Genomic DNA, 27,381 nt, shown 5'->3' with positions numbered 1-27,381 from the left:
TAGTATTAAACGTTAATAAAAGCTCAAAGAAATGCTAAAGGATAATCAATGTTTAGAATCACAAGCCTGGGAATCTTTGAATTGCAAACAAATCTATGTTTCCACTTTTGATGCTGATGCTTTATTTAAAAAAATCCTAAATATATGCAGTACTTTCCATTTCCAAAAACACATAGTTTCTGACTTTTAAAATTATAAGCCAAAGAAAACCCATTTCCTTTACTAAAACTTGTTCAATCTTTAGCACTTATTTAATAGTTTACTACTACTGTTGTTAATATTATAATTTCTGCCTAAATAATTTTATATGTAATTTGACATTTTCAAATATACACATTATACACATGCACATACACACATACATATACCTCCATTTTCCTTTTATTATAGTGGACAAAGAGCTAGCTACATTAGAAAAGACAATTTTTGCTTCAAACATAATTTAGACAAAAACTTGGGAAACAATTTCTGTCCAGTTTCAAAGATGATCAAGATCACACATTCTGATTATAATCTCAAAAAAATTTGTGCAAAAATAAGTTATGTTTACTCCATAATGTTATTCTTAAAATAATACATGAATTTTTTTTTCAAGGAAGTAATTTAGAAAACCTTCCTTTCTTCTTTGCAGATGTCAAAAGGGACAGAAGTGACAATACTAAATATGCTATCAGACATGGTTAATTTATCGGTAACTTTTGATGAACTGTTTACTTTTTCTTTTTAAAATCTTGTTATAGAAATGGCTTTACTGGATATAAAATACTCAGGTAGAGAGGATAAAAATAAAAGAAGGAAATAAGATTTTTAAAAAATGTATTTAGAAATGGGAAAACAAATGTGTGGAAAAGAGAAGCAAAAAGATTCTCACACACACAGATAAGTGGTTGAGCATGTGGCAGGTCTACCCAGACAAAAAATATTGACAATATAGAGAAATAATCAAGAGTTGATTTCATACTCATAAAGGGGAAGGATGTGAATTATTCAGAACAGTAAAAACAAAATTTAAACCACTTATATTTTGTTTGGGGAATTATTGCTTAATTATTAAAATGAATGGCATATCTCTAATTCATAGTAAATCAGGAATGGAAGTCCATTTCAATTTATATTGAATATATATTCAATATCTATATAATATTGAATTTATATGGAAATTGATTTCCATTCTTGATTTAGTAATCAATAAATACTTGGGAGAATGGTATTATGAACACAGGAGAACTGGTCTGAGATTTTTAAAGTATTAAAGCAGCATGAATTATCTACAATGTAGTTATAAGCAAACGGATAATTCAGAGTTGGTTCTATTTTAATTTGAAATATTTCATTTAATATATCTCTTAACAGAAAAAAAAATCCAGGTATAGAAAATGTAACTGAAACAAAGTGATTATTTAAAAAATTTGTAGTAAATCCTTAAACATTTAAAGTTAAGAATAGCATCATGTTTAAATAAATTTATATGCTTCAAGTATGTAAATTTGAAAACTTATAACATAACATGCAATTTTAAAATTATTGATATAATCATTACACCTTAAGTACAGCAATCAAAAAATTCTGACAAGATATTAATTTTTAAATAAAATATGGTATATTGCCATTAACTCCAAATTTGTTTGAAAGATATAGATGTGCATAACAATTTTATCACTGGAAATGATAACCAGAGCCTAATTTATCTATGCTTATATTAAGGGTAAGGTTATGAAAAGTTAAAAACACACATAATCTAAAAAAGTCATATTTAGAGAGTAAGTGCAGTTTTTTTCCCCTGGAAAAAAGTTAATTGGAAATCTACAACAGCTAAAGCAGCACCCACAAGATTAAACTTAAATCTTAAATCAACTTAAATCAAGATGAACTGTAAATAATTATAGAGAACATGAGATACCTGACGTTTTAGGGAGATTAACTCCATATCTAGTTGTCTGAGAATAGTGTTGGCTGCATTGGGACTACAAGAAACTGCGACCACATCTTCCTGAGTCAGATACATGCCCTTGGGTGGACGGCACTTAGAACGCTGAGAATGATGTCGGTGTTGTAAACTCTGATACTCTCTCCTACCCAGTCCAATCTTGCTAGTTTGGACAGGCTGTTCAGCATTACCCTAAATTTTAAAAAAGGAAAAGCAAGAGAAGGAAAAAATGAATGTAATTTGTGTTGGTAGACAGATACCCATTTTTCTTAGTTGCTCTAACCCTTTACCAAACAAAATATAGTCTTAAGCAATTGTATTATATCCATAGTCTCCAGCAAAAAAAAAAAAAAAATATTTCAGCTCTATAAAGTTGTAATGTTTTAGAAGCAGGGTATCAGTGCCTTTTATCAATTAAGATTATTCCATTTGATATCTGAATGCATATATAGCATTTACCTAAAAATAGAAATTAATCTATTTTATCCAATTATTGCTGGTGCCTGGTCTTATGAAGCTTATACTTTAGTAAGGCAGTGGCAGAAGAGAGAAAGCCTGGGGCAGATACATGTACGCACGCGCACACACACACACACACACACACACACACACACACACAAACTTATACTTTAGTAAGGCAGTGGCAGAAGAGAGAAAGCCTGGGGCAGGTACACACACACACACTGCAAAAGTTCAAAATAAAAGTTGTAAACAAAATCTATAAAACTTTATATACGTCATTTCTGTCTGGGAACTGGGAAAAACTAGATTTTATGGAAGAGATGACAATTTACCTGGGTCTTAAAAATGCAAAGAATTGGATAGAAAGAATGGGAAATGTATATTCCAGATAAAGGAAAGTACATGTACAAAGAAAGAGAAGGAGGGAGGAAAGTAGTATAAATTTATGGAGATGGGTACATACGAAGATTTGAAGAAGACTTGTGAATGGTGAGAAATCTAACTGCGCTGGAGCATGAACTATGGAAAAGGACAATAATCAGAATTCAGGTTCTATGTTAGGCTGGAATCAAGCCACTGAAAGTCTTATATGCCAAACAAAAGATTGGACCTTATTCTATAGGCAACAAGAAACCATCACTGTTGAAGGCTTTTGAGCGAGAGTTTGTAGTATTCAAAGTTTTACTTTAAGATAATTAACATAGCAGTAGAATATGGAGTGAAAGAAGAGAGAACAGAGATGGGGACAAAAAGACTGTTACAATAGTCCAGGTGAGAGATAAGTAAAGCCTGAATTAGGACTTTAATAGTGGTATCAGAAAAAGGGAGTAGGTGCAAGAGATATTGTGTAAGTAGAATCACAGGATCTGGCAACTCACTGGATGTGGGGAATGAGGGAGAAGTCAGAGATATTATAGTTGCGAATCTGGGTAACAGGAAAGTACCATTAAGTAAAGATATAGAAGTGAAGAGAAAAATAAGGTTTTTGAGAAGGGATTAAAGCAGATAACTTCAAGTTCTGACAAACTGAGTTTGAATTATTAGTACAATGCCTTGAATATTGAAGGTGCTCAACAAAAATCTGAATTTTCAAATACACGTTTAATACTTATTTATCCATGCTTGATTGGCTGAACCAATGGTATATTATTTCCTTACTGATGTCAAATTAAATAAATAGGAAAACTTATTTAGGCTTTTATTTTAGAAAGTTTAAAAACATTCAAATATGCATATAAATTATCAGGTTATCTTCTTAAAGAAAAGGAAGCTGGTCTCACAGGATATCTGACTTCATTTTAAACCTCTCACAAATTTGACAATAGGAAAAATCTGGTTTAATTTAAATATGTTCTTATACCAAATATTTCATTCTTTGACAAGCATCTCTAAAAGATGCTTTAGGATTTGGGGCACCAGCCAAAGATAAGTTATAGTGAACACAATTCAGGTGCTAAGAGAGTTTAGACCTAGTCAGTTTAATAAACAAATGAAATTATGATGCTAAGTCCTAACTATTGGAAACGAAAGAAGTTTCAAGTTATCTGAGTAAATCTAGAAGGATTTTTCTAATATACAACTGAATATATAATCAATTCAAAAAGAAACAAATATCAGTAGCAGCTCACATTTACCACAACGCTTTCAAAAAGTTTTTTTCTTCATAACAATGCTTTGAAAAAGGCAATATAAATATTATTCATATTTTACAACTGGGAAAACAGATTCAGATAAGTTGATTTGCTCACTGTCACATAGCTATTGTAAGAGAAGGGACATGAAAATTGATCTTCTGGTTAAGAAACAAACCATCTTTCTGATACTCCACACTGATTTTTTTATGTAAAAACTATCTAAAAAGCTCATAAAGGCAACATACAGATGTTCAATACTTGTGCCAGAGACACAAAGCATCAGGTATGTTTCCTAATGATAGCTGTCTATTCCTTCTTGAAGCAGTTGAAAAATGAATAAAGTATTATTACCCTTGAAGATAGTCTTCCCTTTTCCCATAACCCTTTCTAGACTCCAAGCAGACAAAAAAAGCTCCAATACAAATGAACACTGTTAAAGGTCATTTATAGAAAATTTTTCGCCATTTTATTTAAAAAAATTTTTTGGCACTTAAAACAGGCATTATTCACCAATTTTGAGTATTTTTGTTGGAAACTTTTGAAAATGTATTTTTTTTCTTTGATAAACTATTTAGTCTCTTCTTGAAGACAGGCTTATTATCATCATGAATACTCTAGCAATATACACTATACTTCAAGTAATGTCTTCAAGAACTACTTGAGGTATGTATAAGCTTAATTGTTCAATACCATACTGCTCTGGACAATGATATTTACTACTTGGTGTTTTCTTTTGTCTCCTCGTTGTCATCTGGCACGTTTCATTGCAGTGTCTGTTTCTAGGAGAGATCACCTTCTGATCGGCTGTTATTTAGGAAAGAACTAATTATTTCCAATGGAAGCCAGAAAACTAAGTTGGTTAAATCAGTTGCTTTATCTTTATACATAATGCTAAGTTGAATGTTAAAAGTTAACTTTGTTAACAAGGTTTTGCCACTTACTTTTGAGTATGTGCTTATATTTTGGTTGACTTGAGATGGCAGAAGTCTGACCATTAGAGAAGTGTCACTTTACTATGTTTAAAAAAAAAAATCTTCTACTCATGTACAAGGGACAGCTAGGCAACACAGTAGCTAAGAATGCTAAGCCTGGAATTAGGAAGACTCATCTTTCTGAGTTCAAATCTGGCTTCAGACACTTAATAGTTGTGTGACTCTGGGCAAGTCACAACACATTGTTTGCCTCAATTTCCTCATCTGTAAAATTAATCAGAGAAGAAAATGACAAAATGCTCCTTTATCTTTGCAATCCTTGTTGGTGGCTTTCTTGGCAAAGTCAGACATAATTGAAAAATGACTAAACAAAAAACAGACAGTTTTGTATATAGAAAAAATTATGGCACCATTTAATTTTACCTCCATTTTGCAGATGTGGAATTTATGGCCCAGAGAAGTTCACTGATTTCCTAAGATCACATAACTAGTTAGTGGGGAGTGGGACTAAAAACCGGTTATGATATATTGCTTCCCAATCAGCAAAAAAAAAATTGAAAAAAATTCCTTTCTTTAAGCTGTTATTCATAACCATTTAAAAAACATAAATTTATATCACAAAGCAAATTTTTTCTTAAGATGAAAATCTATTCTTAATTTCTCTTGGTAGAGAATTAGAATAAATTTCTAATATCTTCTGTGACTAATGAACATTATTACCTCTTTTTTGGCTTCTTTTTTGGGATCATAATCACTATCATTCCCATCCATCGGGTGTGCTTCTTCCACATCATCATCACTGAGAACAAATATCAAAATTAGTAAACTTGTCCCTTTCCCTCCACTTCAATAATCTTAACAGTGTTTATTCACTTACAGTTTTAACAGATGCGAGATACTATTTAGTAGAATAAGGGCTACCCTTTCTGAGAAAACTGCCTTTACTACACAATATCATAATTTAATTTTTTACAGTGTTTAAAATATTAGACTTTTGTTCAGGCCTTTTAAATATCATTAAAAATGAAAAAAAGAGACTCAGAATGGCCCACAGTCCTATGAGGTTCCTATTCTACATGATTGTGACAATGGCAGGGAAGAAAATGCAAAAGATTACATGGAATTTAGATTATTTATAAATAACTTAGCTGTTCTTAACCTAAATTTATCCATAAACTGACAGAGACATACTACTGAAGGAAATGAAATGTATCTGTGTTGATGACATATTAAAAAAAAACAAGAAAAGAAGAAATATAGCTCTCAAGCTCTCTCTTTAAGGAAGTAAATGAAGAAGTTAATTGGTTTTACTGTGCAACTAAGGACAAGAAAAATAATTTCCTGGGACACTTAAAAAATCTGATTTGTTGTATCCATAATAAAGAGTTTGCAAGATCACTATGAAAATCTCTGTAATTTACTTGCTAATAACTGTTGCTGAAGATGAAAAAATAGGGAAAATCTAGGAAAAAACTCTGACATTTCCTAAGGAAGTTTAAGCAATGTAAATCAATCACAAATTGAGATAAACTATGTCAATCGGTAAACACTTCACCTTGCCAAGTGATAATGCCAAACAAGGGTTTGTTAACTTTTGCATATAAACCTTTCTGTAAGGTCCTCTAATAGAGGATGGAAGAAGACTATGAGCAATGTAATATTATAAGGAGATAAGAAGCAATGGAGGAAAATGCAAGTCTGAAAAGTGCTAGGTGAGATACCTAACTAAACAAATCATCTCTAGGGCATTTAAAGATGAAAACAGGAGAACAACAGATGGAAAAAGAGAGAAGACTCTAATATCAGATTTGCCAGATATATCAAATGAGGAAATAAAAAATGCACTAAAAACAAAGATAAGAAGATCAGCTGGATTAGACCAAGTATATTTAGAAAAGATCTGTGTTGGAAGCAAAAATTTAAGGGTATTAGGGGATCAATTCTGTAGATGAGAGGGGTTCCAAAAGCTTGGAAAATTTTTGAACTTTACTGATACCCCTAAAAGGTGACCAAGAAAACACTAACAACTAATGAGCTATATTGCCAACACTTCCAATTCTACGTTTTTTTCATGAGAATTTAAACATGTCAGGATGCCTTTAATGAAACATATATAAAGGGAAATAGGTAAGATTTTTCTAGAATAATAATCTTAAAGCAGACATCTTTATAGTTACATAATTGAATGAAAAGTGTCAAAAATAGTCCTTCTACTGGTTGATTATTTTAAAAAGCATTTGGTTTGATAGAGAAAAATGTCACTTTTAGATTCTCTGTTGAGAAAATAACTTCCTTGGCTATGTCAAAGTCATATGATTCCTTGAAAGATGTAACAGACATGATTTCATTCAATAATTCTGATTAATCCTATTAAGCAAAGCATCAATTAAAGATACATTCTTTCTAAAGGTATATGCAATTGCCAAAGATTTCCAATTAAAATGGAAGATGGTCTCTAAAAATTGGGAAGTGCTTCAGATGCTCCTGCATGTGAACAATAATACTATGTTGAATGCATCAAATCTTAAAATACTATGGAGATTTCTAATGAAATCCAAGATAAACGAATTTAGTGCAATTGACAATGGAAAAAACAAATAGATGAAAACTGCTGATTGTCCACATTATGCCATGCAACTGAATAAACCACTCATTCAACCTTTAAGATATGTGTATCTCTCCATAAAGGAGATGGTATTAATGGGGAGAGAAACAGAACTGAGAGGTTGTGATAGGCCAAAAGCACAGCTACTTAAGTGTCAGAGGCAGAGTTTAGTATCTAGTACTTCGTGAATCAGGCCCTGTTGCTGTTCTAAACCAAAGCCCATCTTTTTTTTTTAAAACATCGATACTTTTACAGTTATGCTACGTGGCTATGAGCTAAGGAATACCACACTGTGTATAGAATTAAGGCTGAATATCACCCAAATATCAATGTAGAGAATTATAGGAATTAATAGGTCATAATACATTATCAAAGAAAAACTACTTAAGAAGCAATAAAAAGGATGTCATCAAGCAGGGTATAGGACTGGGGGGAAAAAAAGGGTAAGTTTGTGTGAGGAGACTGAGGTATAACTGATGGACAATCCACATGCTTCGCTAGTATTTGTACAATGTTAAGGGAATTAGTGTTAAGACTCCTAGAACATTTAATGGACACCCTGTAGAGGATTTATGGAGAGATATAGATAAGTGTTGATAAGGATGAGAGAGCATGGAGAGAGTTCTACACTACTGGAGAGAATATCAACAATAAGATTAGATTTATAAAAGTAATTTTTATTTCAAAGTTAATTTTTTCTGTCTTAAGTTCTTTAATGTTAAAAGCATTAAACCTACCTGTCACCCTGATTATGTCTGTTGGCTAATTTTCGAGCCTGGCGATCCATCAAACTTGTCCGAGACCGAGTTTTTTTCCAAGAATAGTAGTATTTTACAAGACTTGCAATAGTCTTATCTGGAAGCTAAAATAATTTGCATTATTAATATGTGCAGAATGAATTTATTAATGCTTTTAGTAGCAGCTTTAAGATATTTTTCATAAATAGCAACTGTGGATACAATGGTTTTAATTAATTTGATGATGGTAAACTAAAGTACTTGATAAAGTCATATGCTATTCCATGTAGTAGGATGAAGAAAGGTGCTAATAACTATTATGTCACCTTCATCTTTGGATATGACCCTCTTATTTAATATGTACGGCTTTACATATAGTAGGAAATCAAAAAAGTATATAATCAATGCCCTCCCTCCTTAATTCTGCCTTGTAGAATCCCTAGCTTCCTTAAATATACAGCTCAAACACAAAAGTCCTGTGGGAGGACTTTTCTGGTACAAACTGCTAATGTCTTACTTTCTAAGATTCCTTTTCATCTATCTACTCTGTGTAATTTATCTCTTATGTATACTACTATTTGCATGCTATCTCCCCTATTAGAATATAAATCCTAGATTAAAGAATGGATTTTGCTTTTTCTTTGTACTTCTAGTACTTAGCACATCTTTTTTGTTGTTGTTAAGTCATTTCAGTTGTGTCCAACTCTTCATGACTTCTTTTGGAGTTTTCTTGGCAAAGATACTGGAATGGTTTGCCATTTTCTTCTCCAGCTGATTTTACAGATGAAGAACTGAAGTAGGTCTCTGAGGCCAGATTTGAACTTAGGAAGTTAAGTCTTCCTAATAACTCCAAGTTTGGTTCTCTATCCACTGCACCAGCTAACTATCCTCTGGCACATTTTAAACATGATTGAATTCATGGGGATTTACTGAACTGACTGACTGAATGAATGTGATAAAGTACTTTTGTCTACTTTCAACCTTGAAGACTAATATAGTAAGGGTAGCAGAAGTATCATGGTCCCAAGCTGTTTTGAATGAAATAATGATGGTATTCAATGCTCAAGGCTTTTCTTAAAAGTATTTTCAAAGCTAGAAAGCAAGTTACTTATGCCAATTCTATTTAAATGATAGACCTTCAAAGTGGCTTTAATCACAAAATCATAGATACGTACTATGAAAAGATTTTCTAGTTATGACTTAACATACCTGGCTATAAGAAAACTATCATTACCAACGTCCTTTTGCAGATTCAAATGCTAATAAACTAATAACAGATATCCTACTACTAATACAAATTTTTAACCATTCTAATTTTAAAGTATGTCTTGCAGAGACTTATCAGTTTTATACTATTTTGGGTGGGATATCTTAGAAGCTTAAGAATCAATGGCATCAATAAATTCATATATAACACTTAAAAAAAAAAGAAAAAGAAAAAAAAGGACAAAACTCAAATAACTAGGATATTTTAAAAATGTGGTTTCATCTCCAGAAGAATAGAAATTTGTTTCAAAATAGAAACAAAGATGCTAGTAACTACAACCAATCCAATAATTTATTCAATATTACTAAATATTTTCTTGGACCTACAAAAGTAGCTTAAATATAAATATAAGAAAATTATTGACTACCAACAATTACTGAAGCTGAGAAAAGTGAAATGATTAGCTTAGACTTTCATAATATAAAAAAGCATTTTCTTACAGAGTAATAATAGAAATTTCCACATTTTTATAGATATGAAAACCCTAGCCATTAAAACTATTGTCCAGAAATCTAAAATTCAACGTATAACCATTGCATGCTCTTTGCACTTAATCATGGCAAAGTAATGAAGAAAAAAGTTAAATATCATAAGATGTTACTTCAGTACAAACCACAGCAAAATAAAAAATGTTAGCTTACCATTTGCTGAATCCTGTGGAAACTCTTCCCATGAAAACTAAAGGCTTGTTCAAAGAGGACTTTATCTTCCACAGTCCACTCATCAGGGAAGGGAGTGAAATTAGGGAGATCAGCAAGGGACTTCTCAATGTTATGTTTATGCCAGAATAACATGCCAAGTGCCTTTGAAGAGAAATCATCCCTTTTTGGTTTTAGCTGACTTACGATTTAAGTATGACTTATCACACTTTAAGAAAGTTAAACACAAATTAAGTTAAATTACTAAGGGTCAACTTTTTAAACTGAAAAACAAAAAAGAAATTAATAGTTTTAGGTTTTTTTAATGTGGGGTACCTATGTATTACAGCTCATATGGTTTCATGGGCCTGCAAAAAAAAAATCCAGACCTCAGAACAGTGGGTGTCTTATATACCATATGCGCTATAATAACTAGGCAAACAGTGAGTTGAGAATATATTGTTTACATAATTAATAAATTAGATTTTTAGGCTAAAAAACTAGACTTTAATAATCCTATTTTAGATTATGTTTTTAATGTTTGTAAATATTGTTAATTGGGAAAAAAATTTTAAATTAAGGAAATAAATATTAAAAGAAATTATTTAAATAAGTAAAGACTTGAAAGAAACTTAACACCACACCACTAGCCACAGTACAAAAATAGAACAGCAAGGTGGGGATTCAGTAAGGAAAGATTTCAGTTACAACTTTTAAAAGCACTCCATGATCTTAAAAAGTCCAAATGAGTAAGAATGCATTTGAGTAAACTTTTGAAAATTTTCAATATTTGTTGTTTTACATTTTTAAGCTCATCTTAATATAAAACAATAGGTAAGACTTCCAATAGACCATATGAGATTCTTCACAGTATTTTGTCCACGAATAGACAAAAAGAGGGAGGTTCCATTTGGAATGTTTAAATTAAAATTGCTTTACTCACTGTTTTACTATAACCCTTTGGAAGCTTGAAATGGAAAACTTCCCTTGCCAACACTTTCCCCCTCTACTGTAGGCCTCATGTGTTTTTGAGGAGTTGCTTCTGAGCACTGCATAGCTGGCCCTGATCTTTATTGAAAGAGCAATGAAATATAGTTTGGAAAGAAACACAAAAACCAGACATATCAACTTTATAGGCAGTTAAATTTGAGAAGTTGCATTTCTGGACCTTAGTTATATGCCTTCAAAATAAAAAAAATAAGTTACTTAAAATTATGTGGCTACTTTTTTCTAAAGCTGCACTTTTCAAACAATCCTGCAATTCAATTAAAGGTTTAAAAGACAATAGCTATAGAATTACACATTTTAAAAAGTTTCCAATAAAAAATAATTGAACATATATGCATACATATATTGAAGTTTCAACTTCAAAGGCATTTAAGTAGATATTTTACTAGTAGATACACATACTTGAGTATAGATAGATAGAAATACTTGAGAAAACTCTATTTAAATGATTTTGAAGTTAAAATGATTTTATAGTGTCACTATATAGTGTCTCCATAATCAATTCCTAATATTTTCAGAGATGGTTAATAAGTTTGTGGATAATCCTTTCTTGCTTCTCTTTCCCATTTAAGATTAATCTTTTATTATACAAAGAAAGAAGGGGGTAGGTACTAAAAGTAGCAAATTTTTATTACTTGTTAGTAACAAAAGATTTGCTGTAAGAGAAAACTGAACCTTGGTAGAAGAGAGCTTAAAAAATCTTTAGTGATAATTTATGCTTTACTTACTCCTTTCATAATAGATAATCAAGAGTAGAGTGCCTTGGGTTATTTTTAATGTTTACTAAGTGCATATAAACAGTTTAGATATTATTTTAAGACATCTAATATCAAAAGCTATTTGTTAAATATTTCAGCAAAAGTTTTAAAAAGTAGCAAATTGAGTTTTCTTTTAAGAAATATGTGTCATATTTGCCATGTAGGGAAGGGGGTGAGGGGAAAGGAGGAAAAAAATTTAGAATACAAGATTTTGTAACAGTGAATGTTGAAAATTATTCATGTATATATTTTGAAAATAAAAATCTTTAATTTAAAAAAAAGAATTATGTGTCTCCAAAGGACTCATGATAAAAAATATTATACATCATCAGAGAAAGAACTGATGGAATCTGAAGATTGAAGCATACTATTTTCACTGTATGTTTTTTTTTTTCCTTTTGATCCGTTTCTTCTTTTACTACATAACTCATATGGAAATACATCTTAGATGATTACACAAATATCATCTATTATCAAATTGTTTAAATTTTAAGGCAGGAGGTAAGATGAGGAAGGAAGAAAATTGTTTTAAAAAATGAATGTTAAAAATGATTTACATATAATTGGAAAAAAGAAATAGATACTATTTTTAAAAAAGGAATCAAATCAAAGTATAAAAGAAATAAATATCAAAGGACTAAATTATACATGAAGACATAAAGATTTTTTTTTTAAAGAATGAGGGATCCATTTAAAGTAATCAACTTTACCCAAGGATAGGTCAAGACATCTCATTTTATTTAGAATTCTCTTTATGCCAATAATGACATCTTCTGACAAACTCTTAGCAAATTATTATAGTATATTTGAGCACAGAATATTATTAAAAATAATAGACAATTAAGAAAATAGTTCAAATCATTGGTGTGAGTGAATAACTTTCAAAGTTGAAACCTAAGTATCTATTGTTATTTATTAAAAAACATGTACTTGAAACATTTATACACCATATAAATGCTTGGAAAAATTCTGAAACTTACATACCTGTTCAACATTGTAGCCATGTTTCTCTTTTGCAATTGCAATATATTCATCCACTACAACAACAAAAACGACATCAAAAAACAAAAACAGAATTAAAAAAACCCAAATCCAGTAGTAGAATATCTTACTTAACTATATGAATCTGTCCAAACCTAACTGTATTCTCCCCTCAAGCAATTTATATTCCAGGAATAAAAGCAACATGAGCTATCTTTTACAAACAAAAAACCTTTTTTTAACTTTTTTTATTTAAAGAGGGCGAAGGGAAGTCATCTTTAAAATTATATTGCAATTATCTACGAATGTATAGAAGACATATAAAGCTATTTTTGTGTTCCAATTGATACTATGTTTAGATATACTCATAAGTGTGGCTACAAATACTAACTTACAAGCAAGAATTCTTTTCAATGCTTAACTATATGATGAACATTTTCTTTTGATTTTAAGCTGCAGTATTTCTTGTAGCTGATAGCTGTTTTTAATTATTTCATAGATATGTTGGTTCAAAGCCTTTGCTGAAAAAAATCAATCCACTTTGATCAATCCATACCTCACTAGTCTGTTGTTTTCTGGTCCACAAGCATGCCACAATGTCTGAAGCTGTGCTTAAATGCTTCAATACCTTTCTTCTGCCTTCTTGCTCTCCGTATCCCCACTTCAACCTGCCATTTGAGAAGCTGTTCCAATATTTTATTTTCATTCATTTTATACACAAATTTAAGGTTGTGTTTGAGGACAGTTTCAGTGGCAATGTTCCAGAGCCTCTTAGTTGGCGATCAGGATTAAGTGAAACTTTCTGTGATGCCAGATTGCACTGATCTCTCCCTTCTAAAATGAATACCCTATGTGTTACCTTATTTTCTAATTAGCTACAAAGCAAATTTTACTATTTTAATAGGAATATATAATACTGTTCCTTCACTCAGATTCTACTATGATTCTTCATTTGGTATGGAGGTGACCCCAGATTCAGATTATGCCAATTCTGACAAGATCCAGGCAATCATTTCTACAATATAAAGGTGTCAGAACATCTGAGTGAAAATTAAGGTTCTTTATTTTTTAAGGGCTAATCTAAGCTCAAAAGTTGTGCGAGACTTTACCAAACTGGACATCAAATATAATTTTTAAACTACAGCAACTCTCAAAAACAATCTACTATTACGTATTACACTTATAACACAAGACAATTCTCACTTTACAAAATTCAGCTTTATGTAAAGGACTCCACATTCTTAACAAACACCTACGATAACTTTATAGTACCCTGTATTCTCTCTTTCTCATAATCTTTGGCTCCATACTCCGTGGCTTCCTACCTTTTGAATCCCTCTCCTTAGTCCTCCTCCAAACCCCTCCCAGTGAAAGCAGAACAACTGTGAGAGATAGAGGCTTGGCTTGAGACTTTCAGAATGGAGAAAGGAGATTTTTGTTCTACTCTTCCCACCTACCCCTGTGCTTGGTCATACACACGTCCTCTTTTGTCTGTACTGGGGTACCAGTGTCTGTCTCAGACTTCCCATGTCACCCTGTCTGTTTACCTTCCTCTTCTTTGTGTTCTTGTCTGGCCCTCAAACACCCTCCATGTTCTTTCTCTTGGTTCTGATTAGGTCCCCAAGTGGCTGTCTTGGGCTCCTCTACCTTCTGCTCTCACTTCTCTGTCCTTGGGATCATGTGCCAGTTTCCACTGTAGGCTCTTAGCCACCTTCCTTTTCCCATTTCTGTGGGCAAGTATGCTTTACATAAAAATCGTTTTACTTAGAGGTCTGCATAATAGCCCAAATACATAAGAAAGTGAGAACTGTTTGTATATGTCGGTGAGAAAAGAGCCCATAAAGATGAAATCAAAGATCTACAAAGTACATATTACAAGGAAATCTTGTCCATTATGGTTTCATATGCTGCATATCTTATCCTTCAACTAGACCTCAAACCTCTTGGAAACATATAGTATGCCTTTAGTGTTCACAGTTCAGTATAATGATGGACATACAAGATTTTCATGATATGACTGGTGTGATATCCAACATAGTTTCATGTCTTGCAGCATTATAAAAAAAAGGCTTCCAAGGCCTTAAATTTGGCATGCAACTTGAATACACTCCACTAACATACACAGACTTCTAAAAATTGGCTTTCTGATGTTGTTAATGTACCTTATACACTATTCTGCCATAGGCAAAATTTCAGTTCTCTATTGCAGATGTAAATCTCTGGCCATCTGGTAGGCCTTTTCTGGTCCAAACTAGTAAGTGATCTCAAAATTATAATTATTGGTTTACTGCCATAGACCAACTCTATAAAATCATTAATGAAACCACACCTTTTCTTTTACATGTATTTTAAAAGCACACCTGTCAAGACATACATAAAAATTTTTAGAATACTAAAAATCTTTTGTGGTATTCTTAATTCCCTGAGTCAGAAAAATATAAAGCATAACCAGATATCACTAGCTTAACTTCTGATGGATCTTTGATTTCATCTGTGTGGGCTTTCACACAGATGTGGGATAACTGGACTGTTATGCAGATCTCTAAGTGAACTGATTTTTATGTACAACACTTTTTGGGTTTTAACCACTTTGAGCCATGGACTGAATAAAAATACAAGGTAGCTTACAGTCCTAAGTAACCCCTTTCTAGTTCTATAGTAATGCTGGCAGCAATATTCTGGTATGCTAAAACATATATATATATATATATATATATATATATATATAAAATCCTTAGAGAAACTGTAAACATTTTGCATTTTTGCTAAGTTTAACAAGAGGTCTTTGTATAACAACCAATAAGTTTGTGGAACTAATTAAGTGAAAACCAAATTCACAAAGAAATTGCAGCTAAATGAAATAATGGCTTAAAATTTTTCATCAACATAAAAGAAGGAATTTAAGTCGTTGTTTCCCTAAAGTCTGTATGAGACATCACTTCAAGTGAACTGGGTCATTTCACCTTTCAAGATTCACAATGAACATAAGCAAACATTAACACAAAGACAAATGCAATTTATGGGCACAAATCTTTTGAAAATGTAGTGAAGAAATTCTATGAATACACAAAAGTCTTTGAAACTATGTGAACAAATGAATGTTCCTTCAAAACTAAGTGATCACTTGATACTTAATGACTTCAATGAAAAAACATGTATGGGAAAGGAAAAAAAATTACATTAGAAAATACAGTTTCAGATTAAGAAATCAAAGAAGCCAAATTAGATTTGTAGACCACTTTGAAGCCCTGCACCAGTATATCACAAAAAAAGTTCTTCTTTAAGGCTAGATTTGGTGAGTACTTTATAAAAGAATTAATTTACCTACATCTTAACAGACATGAAAAGATTAGTTGTGAATTCAGCTGCCCAACTCACCTCTATATACTTAGATCAACAAGATCTATATACTTAGATCAAAAGGCAAAAAAGTAAATACCAAATTAGGAAAAAAAAAAGATAAAAATTGTGTACAACTATAGCAATTTCGTCACACCCATGAACTAAAAAATGGGAATTAACGTGCTCTTATCTTCAGTCATACCATTTCTTTTTTTCTGCTGAGGCAACTGGGGTTAAATGACTTGCCCACAGTAACACAGCTAGGAGGTGTTAAGAGTCATACCATTTTTAAAAGAATTTGACCTACTGTCATAAAAAAGAAGCAAAAAGAATGTAGAAAATGGGAGCCAATTTCTCGATTTTCTCACCAAGTGGAAAGATATGGAAACTTGAAGGTAATGCTAATTCAGAATACAAGTTCATTTGTAAAATTATGGAAGAGGAAAGGGAGAAGATAAAATAGTAACAAATATCTGAAGAAAAAACAAGCATGAAGAGAAATTGGTATGAAATCCAGCTAAGAATGATTGAGAGCATTCATAAATGAAATCAGAAGTAGAAAAAAAAGATAACTACATTAAAAAAAAAAAAAAAAGACTGACTTCAGCACATTTGTAGTGATGTTTTCACTGATAATGAGGACAGAATCACTACCTTTGGATCTTACCAGTACCTAATGTATAATGATAAAGTAGAAATGGAGAGGTTTTGTTTAATGCCAGATAGTTTATGATCTCATCTGAAGGTTCTTTTTGAACATAATGTGGCTCTTCCGTTGGCATTAAAATTACATGAGACTGACAGATTCAACAATGAAAATAATTTCCCCCAACAATTTGTTTTGTACTTTTTAGCAAGCAAGCTGTACAACAGAGAGGTGCTTACCAATGTCATGGATGACAGATGTCATGTGCAAAAGGATTTTCCAGAGATGGCAAGTTTCCTATTTGCAGGTGACATTTATTTTACTTGCATTAAGCTCCTAAACACTTTTAATACCTTCTCAATGAAATCCAAAGCTCCAAAAGGAGAGATCAAATGGTATAGCCATCTCTTCTAGAAAAACAAGAGATCATCTACTGCCTAGACTTTGAATAGTAGACATACATCTAAATGGCCGAGAATTGGAAGGAAGTGTTCACTAATATTCTTCTGGCAATAGAATGCAAAACTATCTGTAGAACTAACATTATAATAACTGTATGGAAATGTGTACATATATTGTATTTAACTTATACTTTAACATATTTAACATGTATTGGTCAACCTGCCATCTGGGGGAAAGGATGGGGGGAAGGACAGAAAAAGTTGAAACAAAAGATCTTGCAATTGTCAATGCTGAAAAAATGAGCCATGCATATATCTTGTAAATAAAAAGCTTTAAAAAAAAGAACATTATAAGCAGCCAAAACCACAATGGATAGCTGTATGAGAAGTCATAATAGGCTGAATGTCATTAATTATTACCTATGTAGGAAAAGTAGCATAAAGACAGGAAAAAAAATGAATAACTTATCTCTTTTTATGGTCATGGAAGTACTGAAAATGAGAGATGCCAGATGACTAGCAGAGTTGTATGCAAAATACTCAAGATATTAAAACAAACAAACAAAAAAAACAACAACCCACAGATGAAGGTTTTTTTAGTCTGTTGGGTGGATCATTCTCTGAGGATTTATGAAGCTCTATGGACAAGACTCAGACTGAGAAAACAAAGGACTGCAAGAAAAGTATGCCTAAACCAATAAAATCATGGTATCAAAGTACTGTCAGATGCCAATTTCCAAGTCATCTAGAAGTATGTCTGTATCTATCAAAAAGCCATGGTTTAAACATAGGAAGAAACACCATTAATCTTGATATGGCCAACTACATCATTCCAGAATATTACAATATCCTTGGGATACGGGTGGATGCTAAAGCAAGACAAAATGTTTCAATAGTTGTACAAACTTTGATCAATGGTTTTATTCAACATTTTTGCAAAAATTCCATAACAACATTGTAGAAATCGCAGTACTATGTATTACATACATACATAGATGATTCTATGCTTCTTATATTTTATGAAAAGCAAACAATGATGTCCGTTATACTACGCTGTACTCTCGTCTCACCATAAATCAGGGAATATTCAAGTAGAAATAGAATCTTACCAATTTTAGATAGTTAATGACTTAATTGGTTATTTGCCAGAAATACTACACAGAAATAACCCACTGATTGTTTTAGTTGACTTCCTTACTTTTAATCTTAAAGGATGGTAATGATCATGAATTCCTAAAGAGTTATGTCATTTATCTACTGAGGAAAGTCATTGTAGATAATTACACAGTATCACTTTCCTCTACTCAAAAGATTTTTAGCAACTACATAGTCAAGTCATAGAGTTTTAACACCCAAACATGCATAAGGGAGAAAGACTAGTCTGTTATATTTCCTTATGACCAACTCTTTTGACTCCAAATATGAACTACATTTTGACAAGTTTGTAATATTGTTACATCACAATACAGGGAAAGGAATAAATATTTATATAGTGCTGATTATTTGCTGGGTACTGTATTAAGCACTTTATAAGTATTTATTTCATTTGATTTTCACAACTCTACAAGGTAAATGCAGTGAATTATTCTACTTTACATTTGAAGAAAGTGGGGCAAACAGGGGTTAAGTATCTTGCCCTGGTTACACAACTAGCAAGTGTCTGAGGGCTGCATCTAACTCTTAAGGCCAATTCTCCATTCACATTGTCACCTAACTATCTCTATGAAATCATTTACATTACATGATGCTTAAATATTTTCAGAGTATTTTACTTAATGTCATTTCACTGGTTAGATTTTATGTTAAAAAAAAAAAAAAAAAAGGTCAAATTTAGATACTGACTTACATTTCGCATCTGGAATGCTATGATATGGGGACCAGACAAGCATTCCTCCATTGTCTTTATCTGTGTACTTTGTAGCACCTGGAAGGAAAAGAAATCATTTTGAGTTCTTTAGTTCACATTAACATTTTTAAGATGAGTAAAAAAATTTGTTTTAGTTCTACTTTAATCAAGTATGTACAAAAGAACAAAGCAATAAATTTAAAGACCATACTAAATATGTATGTTCCCACTTTATTGGGGAATTTTTAATTAATCAATTGTCCATAAAACTAAAACTTACCATTTAAGTATATAAAAAAGTATACTTTTTTTTTTTGCCGGAAATCTTTCTAAAATAAATGATACATATTCTTTCCTTTTTAAATAGTTTGCCCTTTTTATGATGACTCAGGTTTATTATGTATGTAATATTTGGTATTTACATATCTATTTACATGTATTTCTCATCAGAATGTATGCCCTCTTCAAGGGTAAGAACTGTTTTGTTTGTTAACACCTAGCAGAATGCTGGGCACAGAGTTAAAAATGTTTATTGATTGTTCTATTACACTGTGCTGCAATAACTTTGAATTGTAGGTTATCCTTGCTGTCTTCTACATCAAATAGGCTCCTAAACTATTATACTTTAAGTTATAGTTTTTGCTTTTTATAATTTTTTTTCTCTTTTGCTAATTCTTGCTGTGATTAAGTGTGCTTTCCAATTTACTACTTTTATATGGCATTTGGGAGGCAAAAGGTCAGATAATCAAACCTGTTAGAAAAGCATATAAGTAAAAAAAAAATACTATAAGATCAACCTATCAAGTGATCAGCCTGTATTCAGCATATGAACTCTGTGACAAAAAAGGATATATTTCCCTTCCTCCCAGCCTCACCTATCACCTACCACAGAATTCAGAATGCCAGACTTGCAGTCAGGAAGACCTGAATTCAAATCCTGCTACAGACACTTACTAGTTGTGTGACCATGGATAAGTCACTTAGCTTCTCTGTACCTCAGTTCCTCTGTATCTGTAAAATGAGGATGTTGAATTCAGTGGCTTTTGAAAGTCCTTTCTAGCTCTAAATCTATGATCCTATGATTCCTAGAATGTTTCGAATAGTTAAAGATTTTAGGTGAATTGATACTATACCATTTTATAAAGTTACCTACAGAATATAATGTTGTAGCATCTTTAAAGATGAAAAATTTAAAAGCTACTCCAAGTAATGAAAAGAATTAAAAAATTATCTAATGTTAATGACTTTTATATAGTATTTTAAAGGTTACAAAATACTTAAACATACACTATCTCATTTTATTCTCATGATAATTCTGTGAGGTAGCCATTTATTATTAATGCCTTTATTTTACAGATAAAGCAGCATTCTCAGAGAGGGTAAAAGATTTGTTCATGGCACGCCATAGCTAGGAAGTATCACAAACACGAGTTGAACTCAACTTTCTCCTCATTCCATGTCCAGTGCTGTATTATAGCATGCTACCTCCTTGACAGGGGATTTGGAAAATTGACGTAAATAATAAAATTGTAACATGTTTAGAATAAAAAACTTTGCAGAGTGGGCCATAAAGGTATTGCTCTGAAAACAGTGCTATTTTTTGAAAATGTACTTATCACCTAAAGTTTTTTTGCTCTTCCATCCCTCTCCCCACAAAATGACATTTCAATATCTATCACCGATTATTTTGAAGTGTTAGGATAAATATTATGGGCAAATTTTGCATAGCTATATATTGTTATATTGTGATTAAATGTGAAACTAATTGTTACAAAGTATAACTATGGTAACATGTAAGGAAAAATTAAAAGATAAGAGAAGAAAATTGAGGAAACCAACAAATGATTATAGATCCACACCTAAACATATTGGAAAATCAATGACTTTTAAAGTTCTTAAGTTGTTATTACAACTTATACAGAATTCTTTTTTTTAAGGTTGCCCTTTTTTTTAAAGGTTTTGGAAGAGGCAAGTTAAAAATTTTTACTCAATTCAGTTTCAAAGTGTTTCCCTAAATTAAGTTAATAAATACTTGATTAATCCTCTAAGTAAAATATAGCTTCCAACTAGATTCTTGTCTAAATAATGTTATAAAACTTTAACCAAATATACTGTTGCTACATCTCTATGATTACAATAAATCTTAAGATTTGAAAGTGTGACTGGATTCTTTTGCACAATGAACTGGGAATTCTAAAGGAATGATTCAATTATCATCTAAAAGCAGAGTAATCTAAGATCTTAAAAAGGCACATTACACTCTTCAAATGTAGCTTCTATTTTATTACTACTTTAAATAGTCCAAAAAAAAAGTCTAAAATAGAAGTGTCCTCATTAAATTTCTTTTCCTAAACAGATATATGCTGGTTTATTATTACAGGTTGTAAGAATGATGACAGTTTTCCCTGCAAATTCTTACCATTGTAATTAAGGGTCTGATCCAACAGAAGCTGGCATCCACAGCAGCTGTTCCACTGAAGCACGACAAGCTTCTTCAGCTCTACAGCTGTGAGAACTAATAGCTATTCTAATAGGGAAAAATCCCATTTAGTAGCAGTGGAATGCCTAATTAGACATTTCATATTGTCCTTTGCCCAGCCCCAAGTCAGACTCTACAGTTTTCAATTGCTACATGTGGCAACCAAGCCAGGAACATGATATTGATGTTCTCAGACATTTTACTAAGTTTTTTCAAAAATGATCTTTAGTAATTTTTTATATCTCCAATAAGGGTCCTTTTCTCCTTGTTGGTCAACTGAGAAAAAGTGATGAGACTACTGCCCCAAAGGAATGATGCTCACCCTAACCAACCCAATGAAAATGAGAGAGAATGAATAGAAAAATGACCTTTTGTCCTTTCAGTCTACTTTTAAATACTACATTTCTCTTTCAGAAAACAGTAAAGAAAATATAAGCTAATAAAAAGTATTTGAAATATTATATGCTTATATCATTAGAAGCCTGGTACCCTATCAGGTACCTCCCTTCTCCTTTCAGGAGCTAAAATGATAAGAAAAGTAAGAGGCCCTAAACCCAGTGTTTGCTTTTGACTTCTAAACTTCATATTAATTTTCTTACTGTGGAACTTATACCTAACTACTGCACAGATAAACTAATGATAACTGAGTATCACTCAAAACATATGAGATACTACTACTAAATGTATGCAAAATTAAGTAAATTTTCAAACATCACCATGAAATATATACAATTCAGAAAAATTTATGTGAACTAATTTTAAAAATATAACTTTTAATATTTCAGTTTCTACTTGAAATTTTTAAGGTCCTCTTAACGACACTTGCTCAGGAAGTTATAACAAACTGACATTTCTATAGTGATTTAAGGAATGCAAAATAATTTACAAACATTATCTCCTTTGAGACTAACAACACCATGAGGTAGGTACCACAGATATTACTATACTGAGTTTATTTTGAAGAATCTGATGGTCAAGGAGGATAAGCAGATGGTATTCACCTATCTATCACAAATAAACATGTCAGCAGCAGCATTTGAACCCAAATCATCCTAAATTCAAGTCCACTGTTCTCTTCTAAGCATATAATAGGATATAAAGGGAATCAGAAGAATTTCCCAACAAGTGAGTTAGCAGCATTCCTCTTATCAAGTAAAATGAAAGCCTTTGTTAATCCTTAAGATTTTGTTTTCTGAACATAATGTAGACATAAACAATAAATTAAATGAAAAAAAGCTTAAATATTGACATTTCCTAAAAGTTCTCTGTACATGTAGCATACACTCAAAATCTGACGAAATTGAGAAAGGATCAAAATAAGAGAGTGAAAATCAGAAATCACCAGCTAGTGAATTATCAAGACTATACTTATGGTAACTTTATTTACTAAGGCTATCTTTAAAATTTCTCTTTCATTATTTACCTTAATCCTTCTCATTACTTTTAAGTATACAATAATTCTGTTTTTCTTACTTCAAGAATTTTACCCCTTATCACATCTTATATTTCAAATCTCATCTTTCAAACTTCCTATTTTTTGCTAAAAACCATATAGCTTCTAATCCAACAATTATGGGTTTCAAAAACTCAGTCCTAAATGATTTATTAAGATATGAACATAAGCAAATATCACCATCTTGATGATAACCAAGGATATTGAAAGACATATGAAAATTGAAAAAAGGAACCAGGACTATGATTAAGGTAATAGAAATAATCTCTAAATGTTAACCAATAAAGTATTATTCTATTTTTTTTTATTAAAATACGTTGTAATTTTGACTTCTTTATGTTGAGTTGAAGTATAGTTGAATAAAAACATAGTACTTACTAGAGTAAAATTAGGTGATAGGACTATGTTCAAACAGCATTTGACAGTACCTGTCAAAATCGAAGAGACATGGCAGGTGCCTGATAATTAATCTTTAGTTGACAGTTGACCTCACATAAATTTTAGTGTTGAATTGTTGTGGATACTACCTTAATATTCTTCACATAGGACCATTAAGAGATAGGGAAATAAACTATGTAAAACTTGATTAATAGAAGCTATTGTAACATTTATCTCTCTGTCAAGGGAGGCAAGACAAATTTTAATCTATACAATGAAGAAATAGTATCTAATTGTGGTGATTTAAATATGGAAATGTAGTGATTTTTCAGAAATTTTTGTTCAAATTAAAATAAACAAAATATGATAATCAAGACTACTAAGAAGTTGGATAATCTAAGTAAGAATGTTTTATACTGCCTATGATTTTATAATTGTTTTCAAAAAAACACAACTCAATAAGTTTGCACCCTCAAATAATTATGCTTATTTTGAAATGCAGTTAAGATTTCTTTTTCTATTTTTTAAAAAAATTCTTTACAGTAATCAGTCCTTGGCATGCACGGCTTTGTTCCGGCATGAAGTGTGGCTTTCAAAGAGATGATGCCTCATAAACCTGATCAGAAAGGAGAACAAAATTATTTAGGTGGGTTTATAAGTCAAAAATCATTTGGTTAATAGACATCCACATTAAAGAATTAATGGAATAATGCTGGTTTCAGGGGATAAGTTACCTTAAAGAATACCCCTTTATGCATTTAAAGAAAGCAGAAGGCATTAAAATCTAAGTCTGTAAAAGAAGATAAACAAATTCTCTAACTTCTCCAAGGGCATTCTGAAAGACAGAATATGAAGTATGCTTTAGTGGGTGCAAGCTAGACTTTATCAGGTATTAATGTTAAATGTACAGCTACCAGTTGCACAGATAACAGTAAAGAAGGTTATCCTTTGACAAAGCACCTATATGGTTTCAGAAGACTTACCATAAATGGTATACATTTGTATATATGTAGATCAAATAGTATTTGATAATTTTGTTGTCACTTATGTGACAACAGAAACTAATAGCACCGTAGCTCAACTATTTTGCAGCTATACATAGAAAATAAATAAATCTTTTCATTGAGGTTTTTCTATTACAAATATGATACATCTCCTTTTCTATTTGCTTTAAGAAAAACTGAGTGACCTTCAATGACCTTATCAATTAAAATGGGAGCTAGTCATTTTATACTGTTCTAGTATAGGAAAGGGCTGGGGAATGTTTGTGGTAGAAGGAGGTAAAGAACAACCACAAACAGTCCCAAACATCCTTCTTGTATTTGTACCAAGTAGGATACACTATTTCACCAAGAAAATGAAAATGACTGGTATAGGAATAAAATAGTAACTTAAAAGAATGTCATCCTGACTTAAAACAAGTTAAAAGCTGTGAGTTGAGAAGAAAAGTGATAAAACTGCAATTAAATGACCTCTTAATAATCTGTCCTCAGCCTTAAACTACATGGGGTCGAGAGAAAAAATGTGATCCCCATCAAGAGGCTCCCACAAGGGAGTCTCCACATGAGGAACTCTCATCCAATCCCCTTCCCAGCTGACATCCCGTGACCACGATGGAGCTTATTTGGAGAAAAGTAGACTGGGAGCCCGCAAGCTGGGCTGGCAAAGGGCGCTAGAACCTGGCTGCTTACTGAGAAAATGTCTCCTTGGCAGCAGCAGCCACCGTCCTGTGGTCTGACTTCCTAGGGCTGACTAGCAGACGAGGTGTGCCTCTGGCGTCTCCCCACCCCCCTTTCCCCTCCTCTCGGCAGCTCTTAAGAGTCTGCAGAGGCGCCTCTACCGAGGCTACTCCACCTTGCAAAAAAAAAAAAAAATCCTGTCTGCACTCAGCTCAGAGCTAGCCTTCCGACTCAGCAGGGTGACAGTAGCCAAGCAGTAATTCACCGCCCTTGCAGAACACATCCCTTTCATTGCCAGTGGCAGGTTATTAAGCAAGAAATCTATTTGTATTTTTCTTTTTCCTATACTGATTCCTCAGACTCTCTCTGCTTTGCAGCACCTCCTCCCCAAAGCACATTTCGGGGCTTTGCCCCAAACATCTTTTTTTTTTTTTTTTCCCACCAATTCGGATGTTTCTCTAGTGGGTAAAAGATGTTTCTCCTTCCTTTCGCCCAGACCTGCTTGGGCTCCTTGGGTGGAGCAGAGAGATCCTTCAAGTGGCCTCCAATGGTAACCATGTTAACCTTGCAAGGCACAGCTTTCACACCCCTCTGCCTCTAAGCCTTCTGTGTCACAACCCCTCCAACCCTGACAACCTTCCAGACATAAAACGCCTAATCCATCCCATCCCCACCCTCCTACAACATCCACTTTAGCCAGCTATCCCATAGACGCCCCCCTCCCACTCACATCTATTCCATCCCAAAGTCAATATAACAGGAGGGAAAAAAAAAAAAAAAAAAGGAGCCAGGATTTTTTTTTTTTTTCTTTAAAGCAAATACTGAGATATTTACCAGGATCAAATTCAGGGATCCGAGCTTGGTATTCGGCGCCGACTCTCATCCCAACATCTGCAAAGCAATACAAAATAAATAAATAAAATATTTTTTTTAAAAAGAAAAAGAAAAAAAAAAGCACTTAATAAAAAAAAATTTAAATTGTAGAAGACTGGAAAAGAATGTGGTGGGTGGGAAAATATTAACTCCAAGCCCCCGTAGAAATAGATGCAAATGAGGGGGCCTGGGGTGAGGAGGAAAGACTAATGGGGGGGAGAGGAGTGGAAGAGGGGGTCGCGGTGGGTGCTGCTGCTGCTGCGGCTGCACTGCACCGGGAGTTCGAGGCTACCGCAGCGCCCGGGCTCGGAGGGGAGGGAATAGGGAGGGGGGAGGGGGTTGGGGGGAGGGGAAATGGAGAAGGGGGAGGGGAGGGGAGAGCGGGAGGGCTGGCGGGGAGGAGTTCGAGGCTACCACCGTGCTCGTCGTCGCTGCTGCAGCCGCTCTCGGGCTCCGAGTAGTGGAGTCCGCCGTTGGTGGACGAAGCGCCGCCGCCGCCGCTGCCGGCCGGGCTCTTGGTACTGCCGTTGGCCGTGCGGTTCTTCCCCAGGAACTCAGGCCCTTTCTCCATCATGCCGGGCATGGTAGAAAGGGGGAGGGGGGAGGAGGTGAGGGGGGAGAGGTAGGCGTCTGGGAGAAGGGGGGAGAGGGCGCCTAGGAGAGGGAGGAGGGAGGAGGAGGAGGAGTGAAAAGAGGATGAGGAGGGGGAGGTGGTGGAGGAGGAGGAGGAAGGAGGAGGAGGGGGAGGAGAAGGAGGAGGAGGAAGAAGAGGAGGAGGAGGGTGTTAATGTGGAGCCGCCATAACCGCCCCGGTCAGGCAGTAGCGCAGCCGCCTCACAACAACCCGCCCCTGTCCCGCCTCCTTTCGCTTCTCCTCCCCTGCGCCCGCCCCCGGGGCCCCCGGGCTGGCCTCGCTCGCCGGCCTCGCTCCTCGGCCTCCCTCCTCGCCGCCGCCACGGCTGGTATCACTCCGCCCCGCGGGGAGGATCCGGATCCTGGCGGGGGGAGGGGGCGGCTCGAGCTAGGCAAGCAAGGTGGGAAAGGGAGAGCCCCGCTCCGACAAGGGCTCCGGCCAGCCCAGTCCCGGCGGGGCGGGGCGGGGCCAGGCGAGGCGGCCGCTCGGGCGCCCTTACAAGGAGAAGGAGGCGCGCTGGGGGGACCGCGTCTGCCACCCGCGCTGAAGGGGGAGTTGGGGAGCTGGGGCGGGGGCGGGACTCTTTGCAGGCGCCGGGGCGGAAGGAACTCGGGTCAGTCGAAGCGAAGGGAGGTCCGTGAGGCGACCGCCTTCAGTCTGGAGGAGGAGGTGGAGGGGCTGCCGCGGAGGGGGCTGTCGTA

General features: G+C 33.8%; 1 protein-coding gene across 5 annotated transcripts in view; it reads right to left on the bottom strand.

The window, feature by feature from the left end:
* Window positions 1-26,782, bottom strand: part of RCOR3 (REST corepressor 3) — a 49,498-nt gene extending 22,716 nt beyond the window's left edge. For 2 of the 5 annotated variants that reach the window (XM_031937315.1, XM_031937317.1), the window contains exons 1-8: window positions 26,464-26,782; window positions 26,008-26,064; window positions 19,185-19,262; window positions 12,953-13,005; window positions 10,206-10,367; window positions 8,298-8,422; window positions 5,676-5,754; window positions 1,901-2,119 (exon numbers count right to left, since the gene is read on the bottom strand). In XM_031937315.1, coding sequence (XP_031793175.1) covers window positions 1,901-2,119; window positions 5,676-5,754; window positions 8,298-8,422; window positions 10,206-10,367; window positions 12,953-13,005; window positions 19,185-19,262; window positions 26,008-26,064; window positions 26,464-26,629 — 939 coding nt within the window. In that variant the 5' untranslated portion in view covers window positions 26,630-26,782. Of the gene's footprint in view, window positions 1-1,900; window positions 2,120-5,675; window positions 5,755-8,297; window positions 8,423-10,205; window positions 10,368-11,145; window positions 11,234-12,952; window positions 13,006-19,184; window positions 19,263-23,494; window positions 23,521-26,007; window positions 26,065-26,460 lie in introns of those variants that run through there. The other 3 variants (XM_031937314.1, XM_031937316.1, XM_031937318.1) reach the window with 3 other exon arrangements.
* Between the last annotated feature and the right edge of the window lie 599 nt (window positions 26,783-27,381).

Source organism: Sarcophilus harrisii, chromosome 4 (assembly GCF_902635505.1).
Source record: "Sarcophilus harrisii chromosome 4, mSarHar1.11, whole genome shotgun sequence".
NCBI classification, from domain to species: Eukaryota; Metazoa; Chordata; class Mammalia; order Dasyuromorphia; family Dasyuridae; genus Sarcophilus; species Sarcophilus harrisii.
Note: the sequence above shows the minus strand (reverse complement) of the source record. Positions and strands in the feature narration are given on the sequence as shown.